The 25,413-nt window shown below is 40.2% G+C and overlaps 1 protein-coding gene across 4 annotated transcripts in view; it reads left to right on the top strand.

Moving 5' to 3' along the window:
* The window catches only part of ATRN (attractin), a 427,246-nt gene that overhangs the window by 90,623 nt on the left and 311,210 nt on the right, over positions 1–25,413 (top strand). For all 4 annotated transcript variants that reach the window (XM_032765826.2, XM_032765825.2, XM_032765827.2 and 1 more), the window contains exons 4-12: positions 1,112–1,240; positions 4,729–4,934; positions 6,741–6,909; positions 8,501–8,591; positions 9,470–9,713; positions 12,258–12,441; positions 13,826–13,980; positions 18,990–19,074; positions 23,986–24,206. In XM_032765826.2, the coding sequence (XP_032621717.1) occupies positions 1,112–1,240; positions 4,729–4,934; positions 6,741–6,909; positions 8,501–8,591; positions 9,470–9,713; positions 12,258–12,441; positions 13,826–13,980; positions 18,990–19,074; positions 23,986–24,206 (1,484 nt within the window). The remainder of the gene's footprint in view (positions 1–1,111; positions 1,241–4,728; positions 4,935–6,740; positions 6,910–8,500; positions 8,592–9,469; positions 9,714–12,257; positions 12,442–13,825; positions 13,981–18,989; positions 19,075–23,985; positions 24,207–25,413) is intronic.

A 25,413-nucleotide genomic window follows, 5' to 3' on the forward strand; every position in this document is an offset into this window, starting at 1 on the left:
TGAAAGCCCCTGGTATCAGATATCTTTTCCATGTGTACAGTGCAACATAGTGATGAAGTCATCTGTCACTCTTCTCTTCGATAAGCCAAATAAATTGAGCTCTTTAACTCTTTCATCATAAGGCTTATTTTCTAGCCCCTGGATCATTTTTGTGGCCCTCCTTGTACACACTGAAGAGTTCAGCATTGTTCTTGACATGTGTAGAATAGAGCCGGTCAGGGCACTCCAGTAGCAGTCCTGTCAATGTTGTGTGTACAAAGGCAATATTGCTTCCCTATTTCTACTTTAATTTCCCCCTTTTAATACATCCAAAGATCACACTACAACCCTTTTTTTTTTTGCCGCACTATTGCACTGAGAGCTCATGTCGAGATGATTTACAGTGATCCCATAGTCTACGTCACTGCTTTCCAAGACACTCTCATCCTGCATTCTTTATTCCCATTAGTCTACATTAAAATAGATTTTGTTGGATTCTGACCATATAAAGAAGAGATTCAGATTACTTTGTAATAGTAATCAGTCGTCTTTATTTACTATCCCGCCAATCTTTGTCATTTGCAAAACCAGCAAAGATTTTATCATAATCTACAAAGTCGATAAAAATGTTAAATAGGTTTGAACCAAGACCTGATCCCTGTTGTAACCTGTTAGAAATGGCCCACTCATTGTTATCTTCCCATTAACAACCACATTTTGAAAACTGTCAATGGCTAGTTTTTAATCCATTTAATTGTGTGTCCTATTAATTCTATGCAATGTAATTTTTTAAAAATCAGAATGTCATGTGAGACTAAGTTAATTGCTTTGGACAAATCCATGGTATATTTAAGAAGTTAAGGGCTTTATCATTTCCCCCCTCCCTTCGCCGCTTCCTCAAGATGTTTTTAAGGCATTTCTTCAACAAGACACTAAATCTGATGATATTTCTATAGGGAAATCTTTGGTTACTATTATAAATATGTAATACTTCAAAGTCATAAAATTTTAAGAAATCGTCTGGCTTGTGTCTTGAATTAAATTTTTTACACATAGTGCATAGTAGAGTTAGTATAATTTTTATGCTCCCATGACTGTATATATAATGTCGTACCTTGTCTTTCTTTTTCAGTGGTCTTATTGTTCCTGAGAAGGATGGCAATGAAACAATCCCAGAAGTTGTAGCCACTTCTGGCTATGTCCTACTGCATTTCTTTAGTGATGCTGCCTATAATTTGACAGGGTTTAATATCACCTATAAGTAAGTAATACTTCTTCCAAATGATTTTGAGGAAATGTAAATGTTGCATATTGAGAGAGCAGTGTAAATGCACTCCGAGGATGGATCAGGAGAGCTATTTCCAGTCGGGCCAGGGAATTATGAATTCCACTGTACAAGGAACCGGCAAGACCATACCTAGACAGCTGTGTACAATCCTGGGCACCATGTTCAAGAAAGATGAATTCAAATGGAAACAGGTGCAGAGAAGGATTATCGGGGATATGGAGAACCAATCGTATGAGAGAAGGCTAAAAGAGCTTGACTTGGTCAACATAGTAAAGCAAAAGCTGAGAGGGGCTGTGATTTTTCTCTATAAATACATGGGCCATGGGGTAACACCAAGACAGAAAAGATCTATTTAAACTGAAAGACCATGTTGGCACAAGAACAAGTGGGGATAAACTGGTGAGGAATAAATTTAGGCAGGAAATTAGGTTTCTAAGCATTGGAGAAGTGAGGCTCTGAAACAGCGGTCTAACAGGAGAAGTGGGAGCAAACAACCTAACTAGTTTTAAGACAAAGCTTGATATGTTTATGAATGGGATGACATGATAGCATTGCCTGAGAGAGCAGGCATCTAGGTTTAATTACTCTGGAGGTCCCTTCTTGTCCTATGCATCACTTCTTTTCTCTATTTTTCTTGGTACTGACAGCTGCCCTTGAAACATGAAACTGGAAGTTAATTTAAGTTTTAATCCTTCATTACCTTTTCTAAAAAGGTAAATATACACATGAACTTTTTGTAATGCATGGTTTAAATAAAGTTAATAAATAGCTTATTTGGAAGGCCAAGAGGCAAATTAATCACATAATTTGTGTAAGGTGTCTAATATTTTGTCACTAGCACTAATCTCACATGTGGATTGTAAACTTGGGTAAATGCAACATGAGTAATAGTGACTATTTTTGTACAATCATATGCAATTCAATAGAATTTATCCCCTTTGTGCATATGACTTCTTAGCCTTTTTCCTTTCTCCTCACATTCCTTTCTCCCCACATTCCTGCATACACACAAGAATTTCCCTCAGGCCACTGGACTAAACCTGTCATAAAGAGAAATGTGTTGGGGCATCTCTAAACAGCTTCAGATCATCTCAGTTCCAGTTGGTTATGGGGCTGCCTTAGCAGAGCTACCCCTCTGGGACTAATGACTATGAATAAACTTCCTCGCTTTCCCTGTTTATAATTTTAAGAAACATTATGCAGAGGTTCTTTGTAAACATTTGCTACAGTATACTTTATGCTCAGTGCTGTTTTTTTTTTAATACTTTAGGCTATTCCCTAATGGGCTAATTATTTTCAAACTGGTCACTTTAGAGACATAAGTAGAAGGTGCTAGTGTACACATACTGGTAGAGATACTCATGGGTATTGGACATTTAATTGAATGTCTTGCTTTTGTGGGTGTAACAGCCTCTGAATTTTATTTCAGTATAGTTGTGTATGAGGATTTTGTATGGAGTGGGATTTGTTTTACTGTGAGTGTGACTTGGTGTTCATGTGCAGGAAATTTTAGCTCTTTGTAAAATTTAATGTTAGTTGGTTGCTTGAAGAAATTCAGTTACAGATAACTGTCTACCACAGGAATATGTTAAGGATCCCTGGATGTTAAATGTGGATCAACCCGTAAAATGCACTTGTCATGCGAACCAACTGTATTGGGCTATTTTAAATAGGGGGAAAAAGTCAGAAGGGAGTGGATGGAGTGCTGCTTATTTGGGGGACATGTTATAGCTACAGCCAAGCTATCTGTGTCTTCCCAGGCTCGCCTTCAACTTCATACATTTTTGTCTGCTAGGGAGCCCATGGCTTAAATCCGTTGGCCAAGATTTTCAAAACTGGGTACCTATTTAAGCACCTAAATAAGTGGTCTGTTTTTTTCCAGAAGGTACTGAGCATCCAGCAGCTCTTGTTGACTGCAGTGGGAGGTGAGGGTATTCAGCACTTTCCAAAGTCATGCCAAAATGTATTTAGCAGCCTTATTTTAGACATCTAATTTAGAAAATTTTGGTCAGATACCAAAAACCATGATACCATCTACTGGCAGCTGCCAGTACTACATGGTGACAATAACAATGTCAGAACTGAAAAAAGCCAAAGAGAAGTGTGAGTGAAGAAAGCAGGCTGTGACAAAAACATGAGGCCATGTCTGCCTGAGATGTGGACGCATCTGTGGATCCCTCATGAGTTTACATTTATACAAGATGCATTGAAACAAACTGACTCTCATACATCGACTACGGTGGGAGACTCCAGCATAAAAATGCAATGAATAAATTTGCTTACGACTAATCTACCTTTCCTTAAAAGAAGGTAGATATGAACTTGCTATATTAAGCTGTATTTTAAAATTTCTCTTAATTCTACATACTCAATCTCATTTCAGATAATTTTCTTTAAAAAAAATTTTAAAAGATCTGTTTCGATTTTTGGTTGTTCTGTGTGTTATGGGTGAGAGACTTTCTCCTAATGTGTCCTTAATAGAAAGGACGCAGGGATTTTCTGTTGGTTTTTAAAGTTGGATGTATTAACTAGCTCAGAGTATTGTTGCTGGAGTTAGAATTCAAAGTCAAGCTTTGAAATTCACTCTTACTCTTACTATAAAGGAGAGTGAAATCATATTTCATTTAGTCTTGGTGCAGTTGGATTTTGTGTGGTGATCACTACCTTTGATTCATGTTGTTGAATGCAAAGTCAGTGGTTAAAAAAAATCAGCTATCCATGATTTGAAAGAATAAGGCCCCTGAATGTGAATCTGGAACAGACATATTGCTTAAAAATACCGGAGGACTAGTTTTACCACAGTTGATTCCAGTTGAGTACTGTGTGCACAGGATCCAAAGGGATGTGTGGCTGGGTTATTGACATGCACCCTGCGGTGCATTTGTTAAGTGAGTCCCAGAATAAAGTGTAATTGGGACTAGTTCTGTTGGATAGATCACATGGTTGCTACAAAGCCCTCATATGAGCTGATGAAATCCTTTACTGTAGTGGTGTGGGGTGATGTATTTTTATTATAAATAACTGGCATGTATATGGATTGTTTTAGAAGCGTTGCTGTAGATTTAACTTGTTAAGCTTTTTAAATTGTGGACCAAATCAACAAAACTTTTTGCAAAGGTGGTTCAGATCTGAAAAGCATACCTTGTCAGTCAGTTATTTTGGGACTCTAAGCAAAGTACCACTTTTTCTGCTGAGCACTAAGAACTCAGCAAATCAATAGTGTTTCCTCATCACCTCACCTAATTTGGGACTCAGTTACAGAAATTACTCTAAATTTTACTGCCTAAAATACTAGCTAGAGAAAAAACAAGTATAGACTCATAACTTATCTCAGCATAGATATGTAGAACAGACACTTATACCTTTGTATTAACATTGTTCAGCACCTCTTTGTGCAATAAGATGCGTGGCTTGGTAGTCAATTGAGGTGCTGACAAACATTGTTTTCCCCGTGTCTGCAGTTTCGACATGTGTCCCAATAATTGTTCTGGCCAAGGAGAGTGCAAACACAGTAACGGCAGTAACACTGTTAAATGTGAATGTTCTGAACACTGGAAAGGAGAGGCGTGTGATATTCCTTATTGCACAGATGATTGTGGATATCCTGCAAGAGGTCAATGCAACATGAATGAGACCAAAGGATGCTCGTGCAATTCAGGCTGGCAAGGTAAGTGCCCTGATAGGTTTTTTGCTGAGAGGGGGATGCTTTTGCTTGTGTAACATTTGCAGTTAAATCAGGATTGCTTGCTGCAGAGATTATAGTGCAGGAGTGGGCAAACTTTTTGGCCTGAGGGCCACATGTGGGTATGGAAATTGTATTGGGGGGTGGGGAGGGGGAGATTATGAATGCTCACGAACTGGAGGTTGTTGTGTGAGAGGGGGTGAGGACTCTGGCTGGAGGTGTGGGCTCTGGGGTGGAGATGAGGGGTTGGAGGTGCAGGAGGGTGCTCTGGCCTGGGACCGAGGGGTTTGGAAGGCAGGAGGTGGATCAGGGCTGGGGCAGGGAGTGGGGGTGTGGGAGGAGGTCAGGGGTGCAGGCTCCGGGTGGCATTTACTTTAAGTAGCTCCCGGAAGCACCGGAATGTTCCCCCTCACTCCTGTCTCCTACTTGCAGCCAGGTGGCTCTGTGTGCTACTCGGTCTGCAGGCATCACCCCTGCAGCTCCCATTGGCCATCGTTCCCAGCCAATGGTAGCTGTGGGGGCACTGCTTGGGCGGGGACAGTGTGGAGAGCCTCCTAGCTGTCCCTACACGTAGGAGCTGGAAGTGGGACATGCCGCTGGTTCCGGGAGCTGTGTGGAACCATGACACAATTGTAGTGGAGCAAGCCCCTAACCCTGCTCCCCGGCTGGAGCTCAAGGGCCAGATTAAAACGTCTGAAGGGTTGGATATAGCCTCTGGGCCGTAGTTTGTCCACCCCGTTATAGTGTCTGGCAGATGTTTTCACTCAGCAGACATTCTGATTCCATTCTTCTCCCAGCTGTACCTTTCTGACCTGCATGCATCAGAGCCTTGGTCCTCCTTTCTCAAACATTAGCACGTATCTCTTAAAAAAATCTGCTTACCGTCCATGTGAGCAAGTGAATATGGATCTTAGAAGACATATAAGGATGTGCGATTGTATCTGAAGGCAAAGTTGAGCCTTCAGGTAGGATTTAACTTGTCTCAAAAATAAATGAAACGTATGTTTCTAATTCTGTTCAGGTACTGCCACACTGAAGTGTGGTGATTTGCTCCATTTTTAATTTAAAAAACCCTGTAATTTCACCTTTTGCAATTTTCAGTTTCTCACATAAAATTGATTTTCTTTGTATAAGTATATTTTAAGTGCTAAAATTAGTCAGTCACATTAAAAAAAAAAAATCCCCAAATACTTTAGGAAATGAATGTGTATAGTACTGAAATATAGTCACCTCTAGGGTTGAGCACTGCAGCTGTTTGACAGCACATAGCAACACTGCAAATTAGTTTAGAGAAGGAATTGTGAATAGTATATTGGCAGAAACTTTAGAAGGAATTTAGATGAGCAAAATTAAATTACCCAAATCTAGGGCACCAGGGATATATCCAAATTTACTAGAGCTTCAAAGATAACAGTTCTACTCCTGGGGGAAAAAGCCTATGGAATGTTTAATGGCCATAGGTAATTAGGACCCAGATTTTATGTACGCTGCATCTTATGTACACCATGCCTCCAAATAATGTGTTAGAGGACTGGTTGAGTACTGACAGAGAGGGAAGCTTTCTCTTTACTGAATTCTCAGCTTCAGGATTCTTAGTGTTTTTGAGGTCTACTGTATAAGTATTGGGCGTAGGTTGTGAAATCTGCAATGAAATTGCCACCCAATATGGCACAGCTACAAACTACGTCCTTACTTTCCTGCTTTGAAGCTTTATTTTATCCATAAATGGTCCCTTACATGTATGTTTGTAACAGTGTATCTCAACATTTTAAACTTATATTTCATTAAAAGGTCCTGGCTGTGCAGTCCCTGTACCAGCTAATCAGTCATTCTGGACTCGTGAGGAATACTCTAGTCCAAAGCTTCCCAGAGCGTCTCACAAAGCTGTTGTCAATGGCAATGTAATGTGGGTTGTTGGAGGCTACATGTTCAATCATTCCGATTCCCGTATGATTTTAGCGTGAGTAAACTCAAATACCTTGATTTCATTTTTGCTTTTCCAAGAACAAGATATTATTAGATGTCAAGAATTAATTTTAGAAAACAACATCCTGCAAACTGTGTCCAGACCTGTGCCCTATCCAAAGCTAGGATTTGTCAACATGAGTTTACTAATGTTTGATGGGAGCTAGTTTTGAAAAAACTTCATACAGGGTCGTGAAGTTCAGTAACTGCTGACCTACTCCATCCTTCCTGCAACACTGTCCTGTCTCACTTATTATTTTCTGTATATTCATTCATAAGCCCTACAAGTTCTGTCTTGCCTCACCTTCAGTGAGGCTGAGTCTACATCCTCTCAGAGACCATCTGAATTAACTCATTCTAATAAAACAATTTCTGCTGTTTTAACCTGCATGATTTCAGGTTGTGACTGCTTAATGAAGCTCTATGGGCTATTGAAATGGATATTTGAACTTAGAAAGAGAGGAACCATATCCCAGTGGATAGGGCACCAGACTGAGATTTGGCTATGCTGGAACTATTGTCACCAGACCAATTCAAAACGGCCTCACTGTATGACTTTGAGCAAGTCATTTAAACTCTGTGCCCTCATCTGTATAATGAGGATGACACCCACTGTTGTGAAGAATATTGTTATATCATTTATACAGTTATTATTAAATGCACACTAATATTCTCCGTGGAAAGCTTTTAAACCACCTCTTGACCCAGATAGTGTTAGTGTTACAAACTAAAAGGTATAGGGCCTAATTCTGCCCTAAAATGCACACATATAGCTTCTGTCAGCTTCAGTGAGAGTCATGCATTCAGAATTTGAGACAGTGTTTGATCCATAAGTAGCAGTTTCTCTAAGCCATGCTTGAAAGTTATTTGAAAATTCGTATATCATTGCAGGGCAGTCCTTCCTCATTTTCACTAGCTACTTTTTTCAAGTAGCTAGTGAAAATGAGGAAGGACTGCCCTGCAATGATATACTTTCTTGCCTTGTTTTTTCATCTCACTGAACACATGCGGCTAGACGTCATTAAAGATTTATCTTAAAGCTGATTTTTCCTTACATAAATGTAAGCATTGCAAATGTAGCTACTTCCCGAAATGTAAAACCAATGAACTTTTTTTTGGATGGGGGCTGTCTTTCTTTTGTTGATTTCCTGTGCCAAATTAAGTTTAGAAAGAGTTTTTATGGTTGAATGATGAAAGTGTAATTAAAAAATACTATGCTGTGAATACTGACTGTTTCCTGTAGGAATGTTAGAATTTACCGTGAGCTTTTGTGGAACCTATTTTTGACACACCATTGGGCAGATCCTCAGTTGATATAAATTGGCATAGCTCCGTTGTGAATGTTGTCACTCTTAGTTTTGCATAGGGAAGTGCAACACTAAGTATGGTAAAGAAACAAAAGTATATTTGTTTAAAGTATACTGCTTCAGTTTAACTTTTATCCATAAAAGGTTTTTTTTATATATAATTTGTAACCATGTATCTTCACATTTTTGATTAATATATCTTTCCTAACAAATCCTAAGAAGGACAGGTAAATTTGCATATAAATTACACAGAAGAATCTTAAATTCTCATTTATACAGGTATGACCTTGTTTCTGAGGAGTGGCTTCCACTGAACAGCACTGTGAACTCTGTAGAGATCAGATATGGTCATTCATTGGCGTTACATGAGGTAGGTAGATTTATTAGTGCTAATTAATTCTTGCTTTCAGTTGTTTCTAGTTCTGTATATGTAATGGCTTGGGAGAAGCATTGCTTACCTAGCTGAATGGCAAGGGCAGCCCAAGGGATAAAAGAAAAGAAAACCTTAAGGCAATCCTACCAGACAGTTAAAAATTTAGTGGCATATATATTGTGTTGGAATTTTTTTCAATACAATACACAAAGTATACGACTGGATGTGTCATTTGTATATTAGCATAATTTCAGACTTCATCATCTTTTGATAGATCCTAACTTCTTAAATACTTTGAGGCTCTTCACTTGCTTAGTAGTCATAGACTTTTAAAATCACATACTTTTCATTTTTATATTTCTTGAGGTAGGGAGGATAGCATGGGGAATTTACCTTTTTTTCCTCCCTAAGTATGTTGTGCATCAGACAACTTAATTTGAATAAGACCAGTAGGAGATGGACAGATGTTGCCCTACATTTGTATTGCCCATGTTAAACTCTACCATAACTCCTTAATAGTTAACAAGCAAAAGGTACACTTATTGTAATGCTTTTCTAGAGTGTAACTGAGGAGGATTCAAATTAGTTTTATTTACCTTCTGTTAAGAAGGAAAAATAATGAGAAATAATTTTTCTTAATTTTTTTTTAACATCAGTGAAATGGTTGGATCTTCCATCGATGTTTAGGAGACTTTCATTTAATTTTCCATTAGCATTAGCAGGAGTTATTAGTATAAATCTTCTATACATTGCACAGTATGTGGTGGACATTTGTTGGGGAACTATAAACCATAGCAGTTGGTTTCTTTTGTATGTGTGGTGTGTTAATGCCAAAAAGGCTGACCATTTCTTTATTAAACCAACTTTTTTTCCAGAATAAAATCTATATGTATGGAGGAAAAATAGATGCAACGGGGAATGTGACCAATCAATTCTGGGTATTCCATATACACAATGAGTCATGGGTTCGAGTCATCCCAAAAACCAAGGAGCAGTATGCAGTTGTTGGCCACTCAGCACACATCATCACTCTGGGAGATGGCAGTGCTGTTATGCTTGTCATCTTTGGGCACTGCCCTCTGTATGGGTATATCAGCGATGTGCAGGAATATAACCTTGGTAGGTACAATCTTGCCACTTCCTTGTATTTCAGTGTTCGGTTTGCAACCATTAACTAGATCCCGGCAAAAACAGTATATTGAACTTATTGATGTTGAAGTTCCTCCTTTTTTTTTCTACAGTATATTTTTTAGAACTTGAATCTAATGTCTTATACAAAATGCTTGACTATCTGTACAGTGACTAGAAAGGCATGTACCCCTTGTGGCTATCCAGTATATGTGGCAGGATTGCAATGAATGATGAGGCAAGTCTAACTGATTATGAAGTAACTGAGTGAGTTTTGTTGAAAGCATTCTAAAAATACACAGCAAAGTAGATATGTAACTAAAATTCCAGGAGTGCCACACTCTTGCAAGGCTTGTGGAGAGCCTTTTTGGACTGTGGGAAGTGTTGGTGTCTCCCTACCATGCCTGCAGAATGAAACCTCAAACTCTCCATGGTTTTTTTCTTGAAGTTTAGAAAGCTACAAACTCTGTTTTTTAGCAGCTTTCATTATGCATGGTATGTGAATAATTGAGTTAGATTCATTATGAAATGAATTTAAAACAATTCTGTTCTTGTGAGTGAGATGCCTTTCTTCTTGTATATATTGCTGCATTCAGTACCTAGAGCCCAGGTAAAATGCTATGTAGCATCACCTTCTTTGGGGGTGACTGGATTCACATTTCTCACACACATACATACGTTCACCAAAAGCTATTTGTATCTCAGAAGTTCATCAGCTTTTAGAGACATTCAGATATAAAAGTTAGACTATAAGCTCTCCCAGATGGTAGCTGTGTCTCGCCATATTTATGTACAATGTCCAAGACAGTAAAGCACTGATCTGAATTGGTGCCTATAAGTATCAGCGTACTATAAATAGCAAATGATAATTTTTGCAGTATATTATTGGTTTGTATGTTGTATTCATAAGTGTTAGCTCTTCCAGTTCATTTTCATAAATAACTTTTTAACTTCCTTAATTCATTGCAGTTTTATCTCAGTTTTAAGGCAGTAGTACCCAGCGTTTGGTAGGGCCAAATTTTGTAGTTAGTTGCTGCTGAGTTTTTTAGTAGTCCTCCTTTAAATCTCTAATGTCACAGTCCTGGAATTAGTTTGACTTTTTGATTTACCTGGAGAACTTTTTTGTTTAATCTAGGCATGCACTGCCATTAGGTGACATGCTGAGATGTAGTTACTGTATCTGAAATAGCTGCTGATAGGAATTTGTGACTTCCTTAAGAAGCGAGCAAAAGGAAACAAGATTTCTAGACTGCCATGTTGAATGGTGGCATCAGAAGCTATGACAAATATGGATAACAAAATCTCCCTCGTGGGTCATTCAAATTATCTGTATTACTTTGGCGAAAATTCTGTACAGCTGATTGTTGCCTAGTATTAAAGCTGGGAAGAGGCATTTTTCCCCCTGTGCCACCCTCTCCTTTAAATAAAAACAGTCCAAAACTTTTTTTGGTATCTAGGAAACACGCAGTTGTTGTTCACATGTCAGGAGACTGTGACCCAGTCTGTTGTCAAACAAAGGCAATGATTGTGATAGAAACAAACCAAGAGACAATCTTGGTTCGTTAGGGGAGTCTCCTTCATCCTCAGTTTTATATTTCCTGCATGGAAAGCTGCCTTTGGGGAAATAAACTTGTATTCAGAGCTAGAGTCTGCTGCTTTAGGAAGTGATGGTGTGGGAACTCAGATATGGTTTTCTTCTTAGTTCTTGAAGACACCAACGTGCGTAAGTTTCCAAAGGCTACACCATTCATTTCCTTTAATTTTTGGGAAGAAGTTCCTTGCATATCAGTCAGACCTCTGAAGTTACTTTGTTTCTTCCTGTATTTGCCTGTCTTGGGAAGCCTGTGTGGCATTTCATTCAGAGCCTCTCAGCATTGCTCCTTAATTGGGAGGAAAAAAAAAAGTTTTGGTGTTTAGTTGGGTAAAATGTTTCTCTCAGGCTGATCATTATACTTTGTTATGCTCCCAAGCCCTGCCATTCAAGGGAGTGAGGGACCAGGGCCATCAATCACACCTGGGTTCTCAAGCATGGCTATGAAGAACACAATAGTTAGGCCACCATTCTTTTAAAAAATATATCCCAGTGAGTTTGGCCTCTGTGCTTTCTTGCCTTAAATCTATAGAAGAGTGCTTTTGGATATCAAAACAAATCAAGTAACTTTACTGGTGATTTGATGTCACCAGAATGTGACATAATTTTAATGCTTTTTATATTTCACTCTCTTGGCTTGTCTTTGAAGTTTAATGAATGACTAGAGGAGGAGAATGCCTGTAGTCTAATTAAAATAATCTGACAGCACAGTACCTCTTGGCAGCTAACTTACCCACTGAGTAGGCACTCTTTTTGTCTTTGAGGAGTAACTCAGACTGCCTCTTAAACAGTAAAAGACAGAGAGAGGCTGTAGCAATGGAGTATGCAGTGCTAATGGTTTTGAGTTAAGGGAGAGTCTCTTTCCTAGCTAAATCTATTGACCTGTTTTCAGTGCTTATACATTACATGTCTTCTGTCACATACAAGTTTCTCTCTCTTCTTAGCGACAAATACATGGAATATTTTACAAACAAGTGGAGCCTTGGTACAGGGAGGATATGGTCACAGCAGTGTTTACGATCCAAACACCCAATCAGTCTATATCCATGGAGGTTACAAAGCATTCAGTGCTAACAAGTATAGACTAGCAGATGACTTATACAAATATGAAGTTGATACACGGATGTGGTAAGTATCTTTTCATCTTCTGATCTTATCTGAATGTAGTGTATTAGAGTACTGGCTGTTTGCAGAATGATGAAGTATTATCTGGTTAATTAAACTGAAGGTAGAATACTACTGTTTTCTGTGACTTGGGTTTCAGGCTGTGAGCCCGTTCCTTTCTGCCCAGCTAGAAGTTTAGGCTTCCAATTCGCTGCCTTTTCAGGACTGGTAGTACATTCCATAAGATCTCCTAAACTGCCTTCTGACAGCCCATTTTTTCTTAGCACTTCCCTCCCCTTCAAGCGGAATGGTGCTTCAAAAGCCCACCCATGCTTTTGGCTGGTTGCTCAACAGGCTTCTGCATTCCGGCCTCCATCCAGGAACAGAGCAGTGCTCAGGAACTCTTTCCATACAGGAAGCACGACAGCACTCAACTCTCTATTCCAAATCAGAGCAGGTCATTGGGCCGCATTGTTGAGTGCTTTGTTGTAGAAATGTGACTTAAAGGTAGGGAAAATCTTTCCGTCCACATGAACTACAATCACAGTGTTGATGTCCAGCAGCATCCCAGCTACAGCAACTTTGCTGGTTCTGGTGGCATGAACCCACACAGCCAGGAAACTGATATTCAGTCAGCTATGCATTCTGCCCCAAACCTTTTAAGGCCTTACTCTCTCAAAACATTGGGGAAATCGCGGAAGAGAGTGCTCTGTTTAGCTGTCAGTACTGTTAATCGTGTTGATTTGATGCACGGTCAGTGGCTAATATAATTAATGCTGTCTATGATTTAATCATGGATGAGGCATCCAGTTTCACATGTATTAATCTGCAGGGCTATATTACTAGTTCAGAAGTTTTAGTCAAGATATTTGGCTTAGGTTGAGGGAGGGACAGCATCCAAATTAAATGATGACCCTTTTGGGTTGGTTTAGGGTTTTGTAACCACCAGGACAATCATGAAATTCTCCCAGGTAGTTTCTGGCTCAACGGCTGTTGCTGGCCATATGCTAAATATTGATTTTTGGTGAAGACTGGAGGTGGCAGATGGGTGTATTACATCCTTGTCCAGGACAAGATATTTCAGTGGAATGCCACTGATGAATATGACCCAAGAATCGAGGGGAGGGAGGGTAGTTGAGAAGAGGAAATCAAATTATAGGAGGCAAGGAGCAGACTGGAAAGAAAAGGGCATTGCATATTATATTAGAAAAATAATTAAGTGGATTGCCACCACAAATCTCTCTCCAAAGTGGGTTTGGAAATTAATTTGCTTTTTTCAGATGGCAGTTAGTTTCTTTAAAAAAAAAAAAATAAAAATAAAAATATATATAAAGAAACTAACTGCCATCTGAAAAAGGCAAATAAATATATATATATATATTGTTTGTTTTTTTTTTCTTTTCTGAAGGACAATTCTTAAAGATAGTAGATTTTTCCGCTATTTGCACACAGCTGTGATAATGAGTGGAACCATGCTGGTGTTTGGAGGAAATACACACAATGACACATCAATGAGCCATGGTGCTAAGTGCTTTTCTTCAGATTTTATGGCATATGATATTGGTAAGTTCCCAAGCAAAAACCTTTCCTTGGAGATGAAAAGAGAAAACTGTCTTTAAAAATACTAATTTAAATGCTATGTATATGATACCAAATTCTGTTGTAAGAATACTACAGGAGAATGTATAAGCAGGAGAAACCGTTCGCTACACATTTCAAAACAATTGAACTGGATACTAGTAGTGCAGCAACTTTGTAGGCGAGTACAGCAGCAGTTGTATAGTCAGTAGGAGCTCAAGTACAACCTTGAATATTAAAACCCCATTTTTGAGTAGGAGATAAGTGGTTTGGAATAAGTTTTTTTTGTTTACTCATTTTGGAACATGTTTGGGGATGTTTAGCTTGGGTAAACAACACACACTAGTATAAGGAATGTAGTTTTAATATCTCATCCAGCGGACTAATAGGCTCTCATAGGCTCTCTGTATTTGTTATGTAACAGAAACATAGTATGTCATGCCAAATACAAACACTGGATGCTGTTAGAGCTTGCCATGTAGTCAGCATTCTCTAGTTAGTTGAGCTTAGATCTAGGAGCAGGATCTCCTGAATATAAAAGCATCACAACAAGATAAATCTTGATTGATGAATGTGTACACTCCATAAATCCAAATGTCTCTGCAAGTGCTATTGAGTAACCAAGCCAAATGACTGGGTTTTATTTCAAAGGATTAGATGTTGGTGACTTAGTGTAGCCAGAAGAGGGCAGTGTTTATTTGCAAATACCTAGTCCAGAAACTATGTTAAATAAAAATAAGAGGTGAAATTATTTAAAAAGAGAACATACATGCATATCCAGCGAATTGAAATTTGAGGAGAAAGCACCATACAGAATTCAAATCGCTGTATCTTAGGAGATATCTACACTGCAGTTAAACACCTGCACCTGGCCTGTGCCAACTGGCTCGGGCTAAGGGAGTGTTTAACTGAGGTGTACGTATTTGGGCTGGAGCCTGGGCTCTAGAACCCTACGGAGTGGGAAGGTCGCAGAGCTTGGGCTGCAGCCCAAGCCCGAACATCTGCATTGCAGTTAAACGGCCCTTTATCCCAAGCCCCATGAGCCAGAGTCAGCTGACACAGGCCAGCTGTGGGTTTTTGATTGCAGTGTAGACATACCCTTAGGTATTAAATACAGCAAAAGATAGATCTCACCTACTGAAATTCCCTGAAGTAAAGAATCCTTTCCTGGTTCTCTGCAATAAGGTTAAAAAGTCTGAACTTTGACTTCTTGATTTAAGCAAGTTTTTAAACTATTTATCATTTTAAAAGGTCAACATAAAAATCATTTACAGTAAGGCCATGAATACAATTACTCTCCCTCCCCCGCCCAAAAGAGGAAAAAAATAAATCTCTGCCCTATCGAACTCAGTTATGATACCAATTACTGAGTAAAGCTATATATTTTGACAGCACATATATTCTGTTTGGATAATCAATACTTTGTAAATCTAAGGTTGGAAGAAGAGAATTCTTAGTAATTTCTAACTCATTAGTTTCTTCCAATATTTGATCTTCTGTTAAAGATTGAGAAAGGAGCTTAGAAAGCAAAACATTCCAAGTCTCCTAATAATCTAGAAAAATATATTTGTTGGCCTCTCATAACTCACAACTTGCTTGATATAAATTGCAAATTATGCTCTAATTTTGCTGAAGTCTTCAGTTACAAGCTTGAACCATGTGTGCTAGTCTTATGAATGATGTCAGGAAAGGTTACATCCTGCAACAATTGAGTAGATAACTTAAAAAAAAAAAATCAATTTCGAAATAGCCATTTGCTAGAGCATTAAATGCAGCTAGTAGAGTCCTATCTATTTCTCTTCTGATCACACCTTCTTGTCTAGCTATTGCACAGGGAGAAGGTAAATCAATGACTCTCTGTGGAAGGGTAGTTCCAGATCAAATGTCTTACCCCACAGTTCCTCAAATAACTTCCCTAAAGAAATAATAGGGTTATTTCTCACTGCACCCTCTTGTAAGTCGATTTGCACACCTGTTGGAGGATGTGGATTTATTTTCCAGTTGCTTCAACCTGTGATGCAACATGGCATTACCTTATATTAAAGACTTTGTCAACAGTCTGGAGCTCTTTAGATTTTCTTCCCTAATAACATACTGACTTTTCTCTATTAATGGCATAGAGATTTCCAGTTTCTCAACCTTATGAAACATGTTAACTAATTGTAGATCAGTTAAACTTCAGTGTTTTCCTCTTCTGATGCTGAAGAAGCCACACTATGAGAGAAGCTCTACCTACACCGGCATGGATAAAAAATGTGCAGTCTTTTGGCCATTAGCCTCCATGGCATTCCCTTTTACTTGGCCCAACATATAGCACTTCAATTTACCAAACTTCTTCTGCTTTTGTTCCTTTGGCTGATTAGTGGATTCTGTGTTTCTTGTGTGATTTCTTCACAGTGCCTAAAGAAAGAAATTATATGAGAAACCAAAGTCAATAAGCAGCACTCAAAAATGTAGTTAATAAGTCAATAAGTTCTTGGAATGTGTTGGAGGCAATTTTTTATTTCAGAAAATGTAAACAGCTACTAGGGGAGAGGCTGTTCTAGATTTGATTTTGACAAATAGGGAGGAACCAAGAGAGAATTTGAAAGTGGAAGGCAGCCTGGGTGAAAGTGATCATGAAATTAGAGTTCATGATTCTAAGGAATGGTAGGAGGGAGAACAACAAAATAAAGACCATGGATTTCAAGAAGGCAGACTTTAGCAAATTCAGGGAGTTGGTAGGTAAGATCCCATGAAAAGCAAGTCTAAGGAGAAAAACAGTAGAAGACAGTTGGCAGTATTTGAAAGAGACATTATTAAGGGAGCAAGAGGAAATTATCCCACTGCGTAGGAAAGAGAGGAAGTATGGCAAGAGACCACCCTGGCTTAACCAGCAGATCTTCAGTGATCTAAAAATCAAAAAAGAGTCCTACAAAAAGTGGAAACGAGGTCAAATTACAAAGGATGAATATAAACAAATAACCACAAGTATGGAGGGCAAAATTAGAAAGGCCAAGGCACAAAACTAGCTCAAACTAGGCAGAAACATAAAAGGTAACAAGAAAACATTTAACAAATAAATTAGAAGCAAGAGGAAGACCAAGGACAGGGTAGGCCCGTTTCTCAATGACAGAATAATAATAACAGAAAATGTGGAAATGGCAAAGGTGCTTAATGACTTCTTTGTTTCGGTTTTCACCAAGAAGGTTGGTGGTGATTGGATGTCTAACATAGTGAATGCCAGTGAAAATGAGGTAGGATCAGAAGAGACTAAAATAGGGAAAGAACAAGTTAAAAATTACTTGGACAAATTAGATGTCTTCAAGTCACCAGGGACTGATGAAATGCATCCTAGAATACTCAAGAAGCTGACTGAGGAGGTATCTGAGCCATTAGCAATTATCTTTGAGAAGTCATGGAAGATGAGAGTGATTCCAGAAGACTGGAAAGGGCAAATATAGTGTCCATCTGTGAAAAGAGAAATAATGACAACCCAGGGAATTACAGACCAGTCAGCTTAACTTCTGTATCCAGAACGATAATGGAGCAAATAATTAAGCAATCAATTTGCAAACAGCTAGAAGATAATAAGGTGATAAATAACAGTCAGCATGTTTTTGTCAAGAACAAATAGTGTCAAACCAACCTGATAGCGTTCTTTGGCAGGGTAACAAGCCTTGTGGATAGGGGAGATGTGGTACATGTGGTATATCTTGATTTTAGTAAGGCGTTTGATACGGTCCAGCGCGACCTTCTCATAAATAAACTAGGGAAGTGCAACCTAGAGAGAGCTACTATAAGGTGGGTGCAAAACTGGTTTGAAAACCATTCCCAGAGAGTCATTATCAGTGGTTCAGAGTCATGCTGGAAGGGCATAACAAGGGGGATCCCGCAGGGATCAGTTCTAGGTCCAGTTCTGTTCAATATCTTCATCAGTGATTTAGATAATGGCACAGAGAGTGCACTTATAAAGTTTGCCGACAATACCAATCGGGGTGGGGTTGCAAGTGCTGTGGAGGATAGGATTAAAATCCAAAATGATCTGGACAAACTGGAGAAATGGGCTGAAGTTAACAGGATGAAATTCAATAAGGACAAATGCTAAGTACTCCACTTAGGAAGGAACAATCAGTTGCACGCGTACAAAATGGGAATGACTGCCTAGGAAGGAGCACTGCAGAAAGGAATCTGGGGGTCATAGTGGACCACAAGTGAAATATGAGTCAACAGTGTGATGCTGTTGCAAAAAAAGCAAACGTCATTCTGGGATGTATTAGCAGGAGTGTTGTAAGCAAGACACAAGAAGTAATTCTTCCGCTCTATTCCGCGCTGATTAGGCCTCAACTGGAGTATTGTGTCCAGTTCTGGGCATCACATTGTTCGGTGATTAATTCCAGTAATTAAAACAAACAACCCCCCCACCCCCAAACTGTTACCCATAATTCCACCAAAGTCCTTGAAGGTTATTCCACTGAGTCCCCTCAAAGTGAGGCCAGCAGGAGCAGCTAGCTCTCCAGCAGTACAGCTTACTCCCTGTCTGCATGGATGGGTGCATAGGTTGGAGAAGAGCCATTGCATACCATCTCCTCCTCTTTGGGGGCCCCATGGGAACATAGGGATAAGAACAGTCCCTTAACTCCCTGAAGCACAGGGAATGCTATTGTCCCCAGTCCTTATGCAGGCTTCATGAGGGCATAGGGAAGGCTCATTGCACTCCTGCCCTCCAGAGATCCGTGTAAGGGGAGGGCTGTACCTGGTCCTAAGATGGTTTCAAATGGATACACCTTTCACTTTGTCTTGAAATGTTGTATAGTAGGTGGTGCCTTGTGCTTTTAAACAGCTTCCCCACTCAACTGTAGAGGTGGTTGCATTGTGGTGAGGGGTGAAATGGTTTCTGTGTAGCTGATGAAGTACTGTCCTTTGGGATCTTTCAGGAAGAAATGTGCTGTGTAAATGTCAGTTATTAATTATGCTAGAGGAACTTTTCTGAAGTGAGCTTTCCTTAATCCTAGCTTGTGATCATTGGTCAGTACTTCCTCGGCCTGATCTCCATCATGATGTCAACAGATTTGGACATTCTGCTGTGCTGAGTGACAGGTCAGAAGACAAAAAAAAGTCTTAATTTATATCTGCATACTGTGTACTTAAATGAGCCCATATACAGACATATATGTATGTGTTTATAAGGTCACTGAGAACTTCAGCTGGAAACCAAATTGAAGTTCTGTGACCTTACTTCCTGTCATAACTTCAACTTGCATCTCTGTGCTGAAGATTTCCAACCTATAACCTCTTAACTCTATCCAGTTTCTTATTTTTAGCTGCCTTGACTCAGTTTCTTCTCCAACTAAACCAGACACTGTTGCCGTCTCATCTCTAGAACTCAATCGGTCCAAAATTGAATTTTTCATCTTCCCTCCAAATACTTCTCCTTCTCTTCCCTTCTCTATCTCCATTGTCATCTCTGTTTTTATTACCTTTAATAGCTCCAAAAATATGCTCTTTCTTCACTGCTCCTACTTATAAGACCTCTGTCCACATCTTGGTTACCTTTTCTTGCTTGCTTGTAGCCTTCCTTCTGTCTAGCCTCTTCTCTTTTTGCCACCCACAAAATGTATGCTGCTCAGGCACAAATCTAGTTGGGGTCCATGCCATTTTGCTGGCTACATTTGCTATAATAATATCCATAGTGTGTGATTTGCTAAGTCTCTGGTTTTGGTTCCAGTGCTATCTCTCTCTGAGGATGCCTCTCTTAAACACATGAAAGGGGGGAGATTTATTTAAGTCACAAATGGGAGGTAGGCCTGTAATTCCCAGTAACTGTTAAGGGAGTTGAGCTTCTAACTGCCCTTCGTGCCTTTGAAAATCTCACACAAAACAGATAGCAGCTGAATACCTTCAATGCAGTGACTTTTGTGAATTGCATTTAAGGGCATACTTAAGTTTTTTCGTTAATTGGGACCAAAAATATCTATAAGATGAAAGGAATGAACTTTTGCCAACCAAATTTCTATTCAGTTCCATTAGTTTTCACATTCTGCCTTAACTAGTCCAGCAGTTCTCAAACTGTGGGTTGGGACCCCAAAGTGGGTTGCAACGCCATTTTAATGGGGTCACCAGGGCCTTTATTAGACTTGCTGGGACCCAAGGCTGAAGCTGAAGTCTTAGCTCCACCCCTGCCCTGAGCAGTGGGGCTTGGGCTGTGGCCCCACTTCCCCCACCCAAGCCGGGGAAGGGAGGGCCCAGTCTTTGCCCCGCTCCCGGGGTCATTTTGTAACTCTGTTATCAGAAGGGGGTTGCGATGCAGTGAAGTTTGAGAACCCCTTAACTAGTCGTCATTAAACCTAAATTGTGTGTGCAGATGTGTAAAAATAATAGTAACACATACGGTGATATTGTGCCCAAAACATAGATGTGATCCTTGTCCTCAGGAGCTTGGAAAAATCAATTCTTTAGCTAAATAGTGTTCTATTTTAATCAGTTGACAAAATGACTCTTTGACTGCTCATTTGCAGAGAGCCACAGCATAATTTTGATCTTTGTGATGGCATTGTCTCACCCATGACATTTTTCCTCGTAACGTCTCAATATCAAACAAATTTAACACTCCCACCTCCGCACCAATGCCACCCACAATATATTCTCCTATACCTCTTTGACTTCTTTTAGCTCCATCTGCCCATTGTTGTTGCCATGCTAGGCATATGGCGTACTCTCTGAAGGTTGTGCACTCACATTTAATTCCGACCCCTCCAGCCAGATTGTTTGGTCCACAATAGTTTGGGCTTCAGTTCTTCCCCCCTTCTATATGGGTGTTCATCCGCCATGATTCTTGATGCCATTTTATTTACTGGTATTTGATTAAGAAACGCGAAATACTTACCCCCAGAAGTATATTCTCCTGTTGATTTTCCTGAAACAGCTTAATTTCACCATTATGGAAGAATTTTCCATAGCATCATATATCCACTTTTTGAGAGCTGCTGACTCATTCCATCCCACATGGACATTAGCCAATTCTTTTTCATAAGTCACATCCAGGGTAGTTGCATTAAATCCCAAATTCCAGAGTTGTGAGTTCAGCCCTTGAGGGGGCTGCCTAGAGGGAGCTGGGGCAAAATCAGTACTTGGTCCTGCTAGTGAAGGCAGACGGCTGGACTTAATGACCTTTCAGGGTCCCTTCCGGTTCTAGCTCTCATTCTCTGTTGTAGTTAATTGTTTCTGAGCACCCATTCACTCTCCCTTTTTCACTTCACTTGGGTATTGGAGATGATTTAGTTGGGGATTGGTCCTGCTTTGAGCAGGGGGTTGGACTAGATACCTCCTGAGGTACCTTCCAACCCTGATATTCTATGATTCTATGAAAACCTTTTTTTTTTTCCTTTTTCTTCACTCCGACCAAGTTGCAGCTCCTGTCTCTTAAGGTGGTCTATTAACTTTGCTTCTGACCCTGTTGTGCCAAGTCGTCTTTAACCGCCCCTAACTTGAATTTACAATCCTCCATGTGCCTTTACTGGAGTAGCACCAAACATAGAAAAAATACTGGCACTCTCCCATAATGATGCTTTTACTCTAAACCTCTTACAAGTGGACTAAAGTGCCTCCTTTCCTTCACCTTCTCCCCTGGTGGTTGTCACACAGTGGTTGTCACTGCAGTGTTTATTGGGATTAATTCCAAGCAAACATATACATAACTCTACACCAGAGGTGGTCAAACTACGGTCCGCGGGCCACATCCGGCCCACGGGACCGTCCTGCCTCGCCCTTGAGCTCCTGGCTGGAGAGGCTAGCCCCCGGCCCCCCTCCCCACCTGTCCCCCGCCAGCACAATGTTCTGGGTGGTGCGACTGCAAGCTCCTGCCAGACAGCATGGCTGGCTCCAGCCAGTAAGGTGGTAGTGGTGTGTGGGTGTGTGCATGTGGAGGGGTGGGGGGTTGGATAGGCGTGGGAGTCCCAGGAGGGCCTGTCGGGGCAGGGGTGTAGATAGGGGTCGGGGCACAGGGAGCAGGGGGGATTGGATAGGGGAGCTGGTTGGGGGAGGGGGTGATTGGGGGGGCGGTCATGGGACAAGGAATGGGGGGGTTGGATGGGTCGGGGATTCTGAGGGAGGCAGTAGAGGGTGGGGAGAGGGAGGAGGTGGGGGCCAGGCTGTTTAGGGAGGCACAGCCTTCCCTATCCAGCGCTCCATACAGTATGGCAACCCCAATGTGGCCCTCAGGCCAAAAAGGTTGCCCCACCCTTGCTCTACACGCTCGCAAAGTCTGTTCCCCAGTATTCCGTTCCCAGCTCTGATGCTGCAGAGCCTTGCCTGTGTCCCCATTCCATCGTTCTCTTTTCCAGTTCTCTGTTTTCCTTTCCCAGCTGTTCCAGCTGAGTCTGCATGGCTTGTGCTTGCCTTACTTCCTTCTCAAAACTTTCCTAGCAGATTTTAAAACTTTCTTGCAGGGTCTGTAGCCCTGCACATGCCTCCCCCTTGTATTCAGTTACACCTCTACCCTGATATAACACTGTCCTCGGGAGCCAAAAAAATGTTACTGTGTTATACTGAACTTGCCTTGATCCGCCAGAGCGTGCAGCCCACCCCCGGAGCGCTGCTTTACCGCGTTATATCCGAATTCGTGTTTTATTGGGTCATGTTATATCAGGGTAGAGGTGTACACCTTTTTCTTAGCCTGCCACAACAAGCATATCACAACTGCCTGCTTTTTGCTGGCATTAGGCTTGTACAGCTGTACACACATCTCAAACATGTTTTCTAATGTATCAATTATCACATCAGGTTCTACTGCATCCTCCATCCAAGGGCAGGTCCCAAATGCAATCTTAATAACCCAACAGAGACTCTCCCTGCATGCTCTCATTCACTTATATTTAATGTTGCATGTTCCCAAAACTCCACGCAGTATCTCCTCGTGTGCTTTTAATCCCATAAATAAGGAGTTGCCTGTGAGACGGTGTCTCACAATCTGGCACTCATATCTCTCTCCTACTCACAATTCTTCACCAAATATTAGACTCTGATAGAGCCTCCCTATGGGATGGGGGAGCAGGCAGATACCGGACACAGTGTTCACAGATACATCTGATGAAGTGGGCTGTAGCTCACGAAAGCTTATGCTCAAATAAATGTATTAGTCTCTAAGGTGCCACAAGTATTCCTGTTCTTTTCGCAGATACAGACTAACACGACTGCTACTCTGAAACCAATGTTGGTATATAATACTCTAAATATTTTTGATTACAATATAAACCCCACTCACTCCACATTCACACTCCTTTTATACTACACCAGAGTCTGAAGATCCGAAGGAAATCCTGATGGGCAGTCGAAATTCAGTCAGATCACAAGGCACGGGGAGCCCCACATTACATGCCTTTTCTTTTTCAGGGCTTTGGATCAGTGTCTGACTCGGACTTCAGCTATAGCAAACAACCTTTTTTATAGACCAGTCTGTCGCGTCATTAGCTCTTTGTCTGTTTACTTAGCCTTTCATCCATAATTCCAGGAAAGCAGTTGAGGGCAGGCTGCCATAATCCAAGACATTCCATTTCCTCTTATGGACATGACACAATTTTTGTTTTGCATGACAATTCTTGATTTCTCATAACCTTAAGTCCTTTCTCATAACCTTAAGTCCTTGCCAGCATGCAACTCACATACACATACAGCATTTATACTAGGCCCATATGGCCTATAACATATTACAACATATACATCACAACAATCCCAGACTGAGGAATGATCTGATGCAGTTTATGGCTCAAAAGTCATGGATTGAGATTCACTGAACTAATGGAAATCTGAGACTCCATTCTGTTTAATGTGTTCTTTAACCAAGATCTATTTATCTAGTTGGATATACTAAAAAAGGGCACCTATCCATATACTCTAGATGCCCTGCGCAGTTATTGAGAGCTGTAGTACTGAAATGCAGCTATATATGGTCTACAAATATAGATAAAAATATATGAACATAACATTTACTTCAATTTTCTTATTTATGTTTAGCACTGTGTATATATTTGGGGGGTTCAACAGTCTCCTTCTGAGTGATATCCTGAAGTATACACCAGAAAGCTGTGAAGCTTATGACAATGAGACGTCTTGCTTAAGAGCAGGTCCTGGAGTCAGGTGTGTGTGGAACACCACTTTTTTCCTGTGTGTCCCATGGGAAAGAGCAACAGTAGAGCAGCAACAAAAAGTTTTCGAAGAATGTCCTTCTAAACCAGGTATGTCTGCATTACACTTCTACAGCATAGACACACAGCAATGAGTATATTTGTGTTAAAAAGATGCACTACCACCAAAACAAGATACTCCACTGCACGTGCTTCTCTATCTGAGGAGAGGATAAAAGAACAAACATCACGTAACCGATGTATAGTCACATCGCTTAATGCACTACTGCTACTGGAAGATACTCAGATACAATGGTGATGAGTGTGGTATAAAAGCATATATAGAATAGACTTCCACTTTTTTCTTTCCATACTGTTTCAATTCTTCTCTGTTCTTCCTCACATTTTTGTAAATTATATTGTTCACTAAATAGCCAAAGTCAGGAACTGTGGGCCAAGATTCTATATGATACGAACTTCAGATATAATTATGAACAAGTCAACTGTGCTTACTCTATTGGGTATGCCAAATCTTTTCACTACCACTGTTATAAACTTCAGGTTATTTCCTGAAAATATTCAGCATTCCAAGAGTTAGCAAAAAGATAAGCGTATAAAAATCCAGGTGTTGGCTCTCTGTTTCCTAAAAATGATTTGAATGTGTTCAGTATTTGTTTCTTCTAGCAGTAAACGTCAACAGCGTGTGCATTAGCAATCTATGGCTACATACCTTGTGTAGAAGGTGGACCTGTAGACTTCCAATAAACGGCCTCATGTGTCTTACTGTGAGAGCATGACTTTAATTTTGTTTTAATAAAAACTGGACAGTTTACAAATTAAATGCTACGGTAAAGTGATAGAAATGGCTTGAGGGCCACAGAGTGCTGCTGAAATGATTGCTTGGCAGTTTAGGGGGTGGACAGTTATAACTCTGTTTTTCTCCTTTAAACATCTACCCAACTCAGACTGTTGCTATTATCTTTGCTTCTTTATTAAATTTCCCAGTAGGAGCCAGGCGTGGACCATTGTTCCTTAGAAAGTGACCTGAGATTTGTCATTCTGAAAGCCACCAACTCTGTTGACAAGCATCATTGGGAAAGATTGGACAGGGCCATGTTGTACTCCTTTTTGCTCATCGAGAGAGGAGGGGTCATCAGATGATTGTTGCTATTACTTTTTCAACTAGAGTGGGGAGAAGAAGTTCATAAAGTTACCAACCTTTGAGCAATTTCTTTGAACTACATTTAATTCTGGATTCCTTTTATTAAATTTTCTAACAACTATCAAGTCTCTAGTAGTTTATGCCAGTGCTCTGCCA

This window comes from Chelonoidis abingdonii, chromosome 5 (genome assembly GCF_003597395.2).
Source record: "Chelonoidis abingdonii isolate Lonesome George chromosome 5, CheloAbing_2.0, whole genome shotgun sequence".
Lineage (NCBI taxonomy): Eukaryota > Metazoa > Chordata > Testudines > Testudinidae > Chelonoidis > Chelonoidis abingdonii.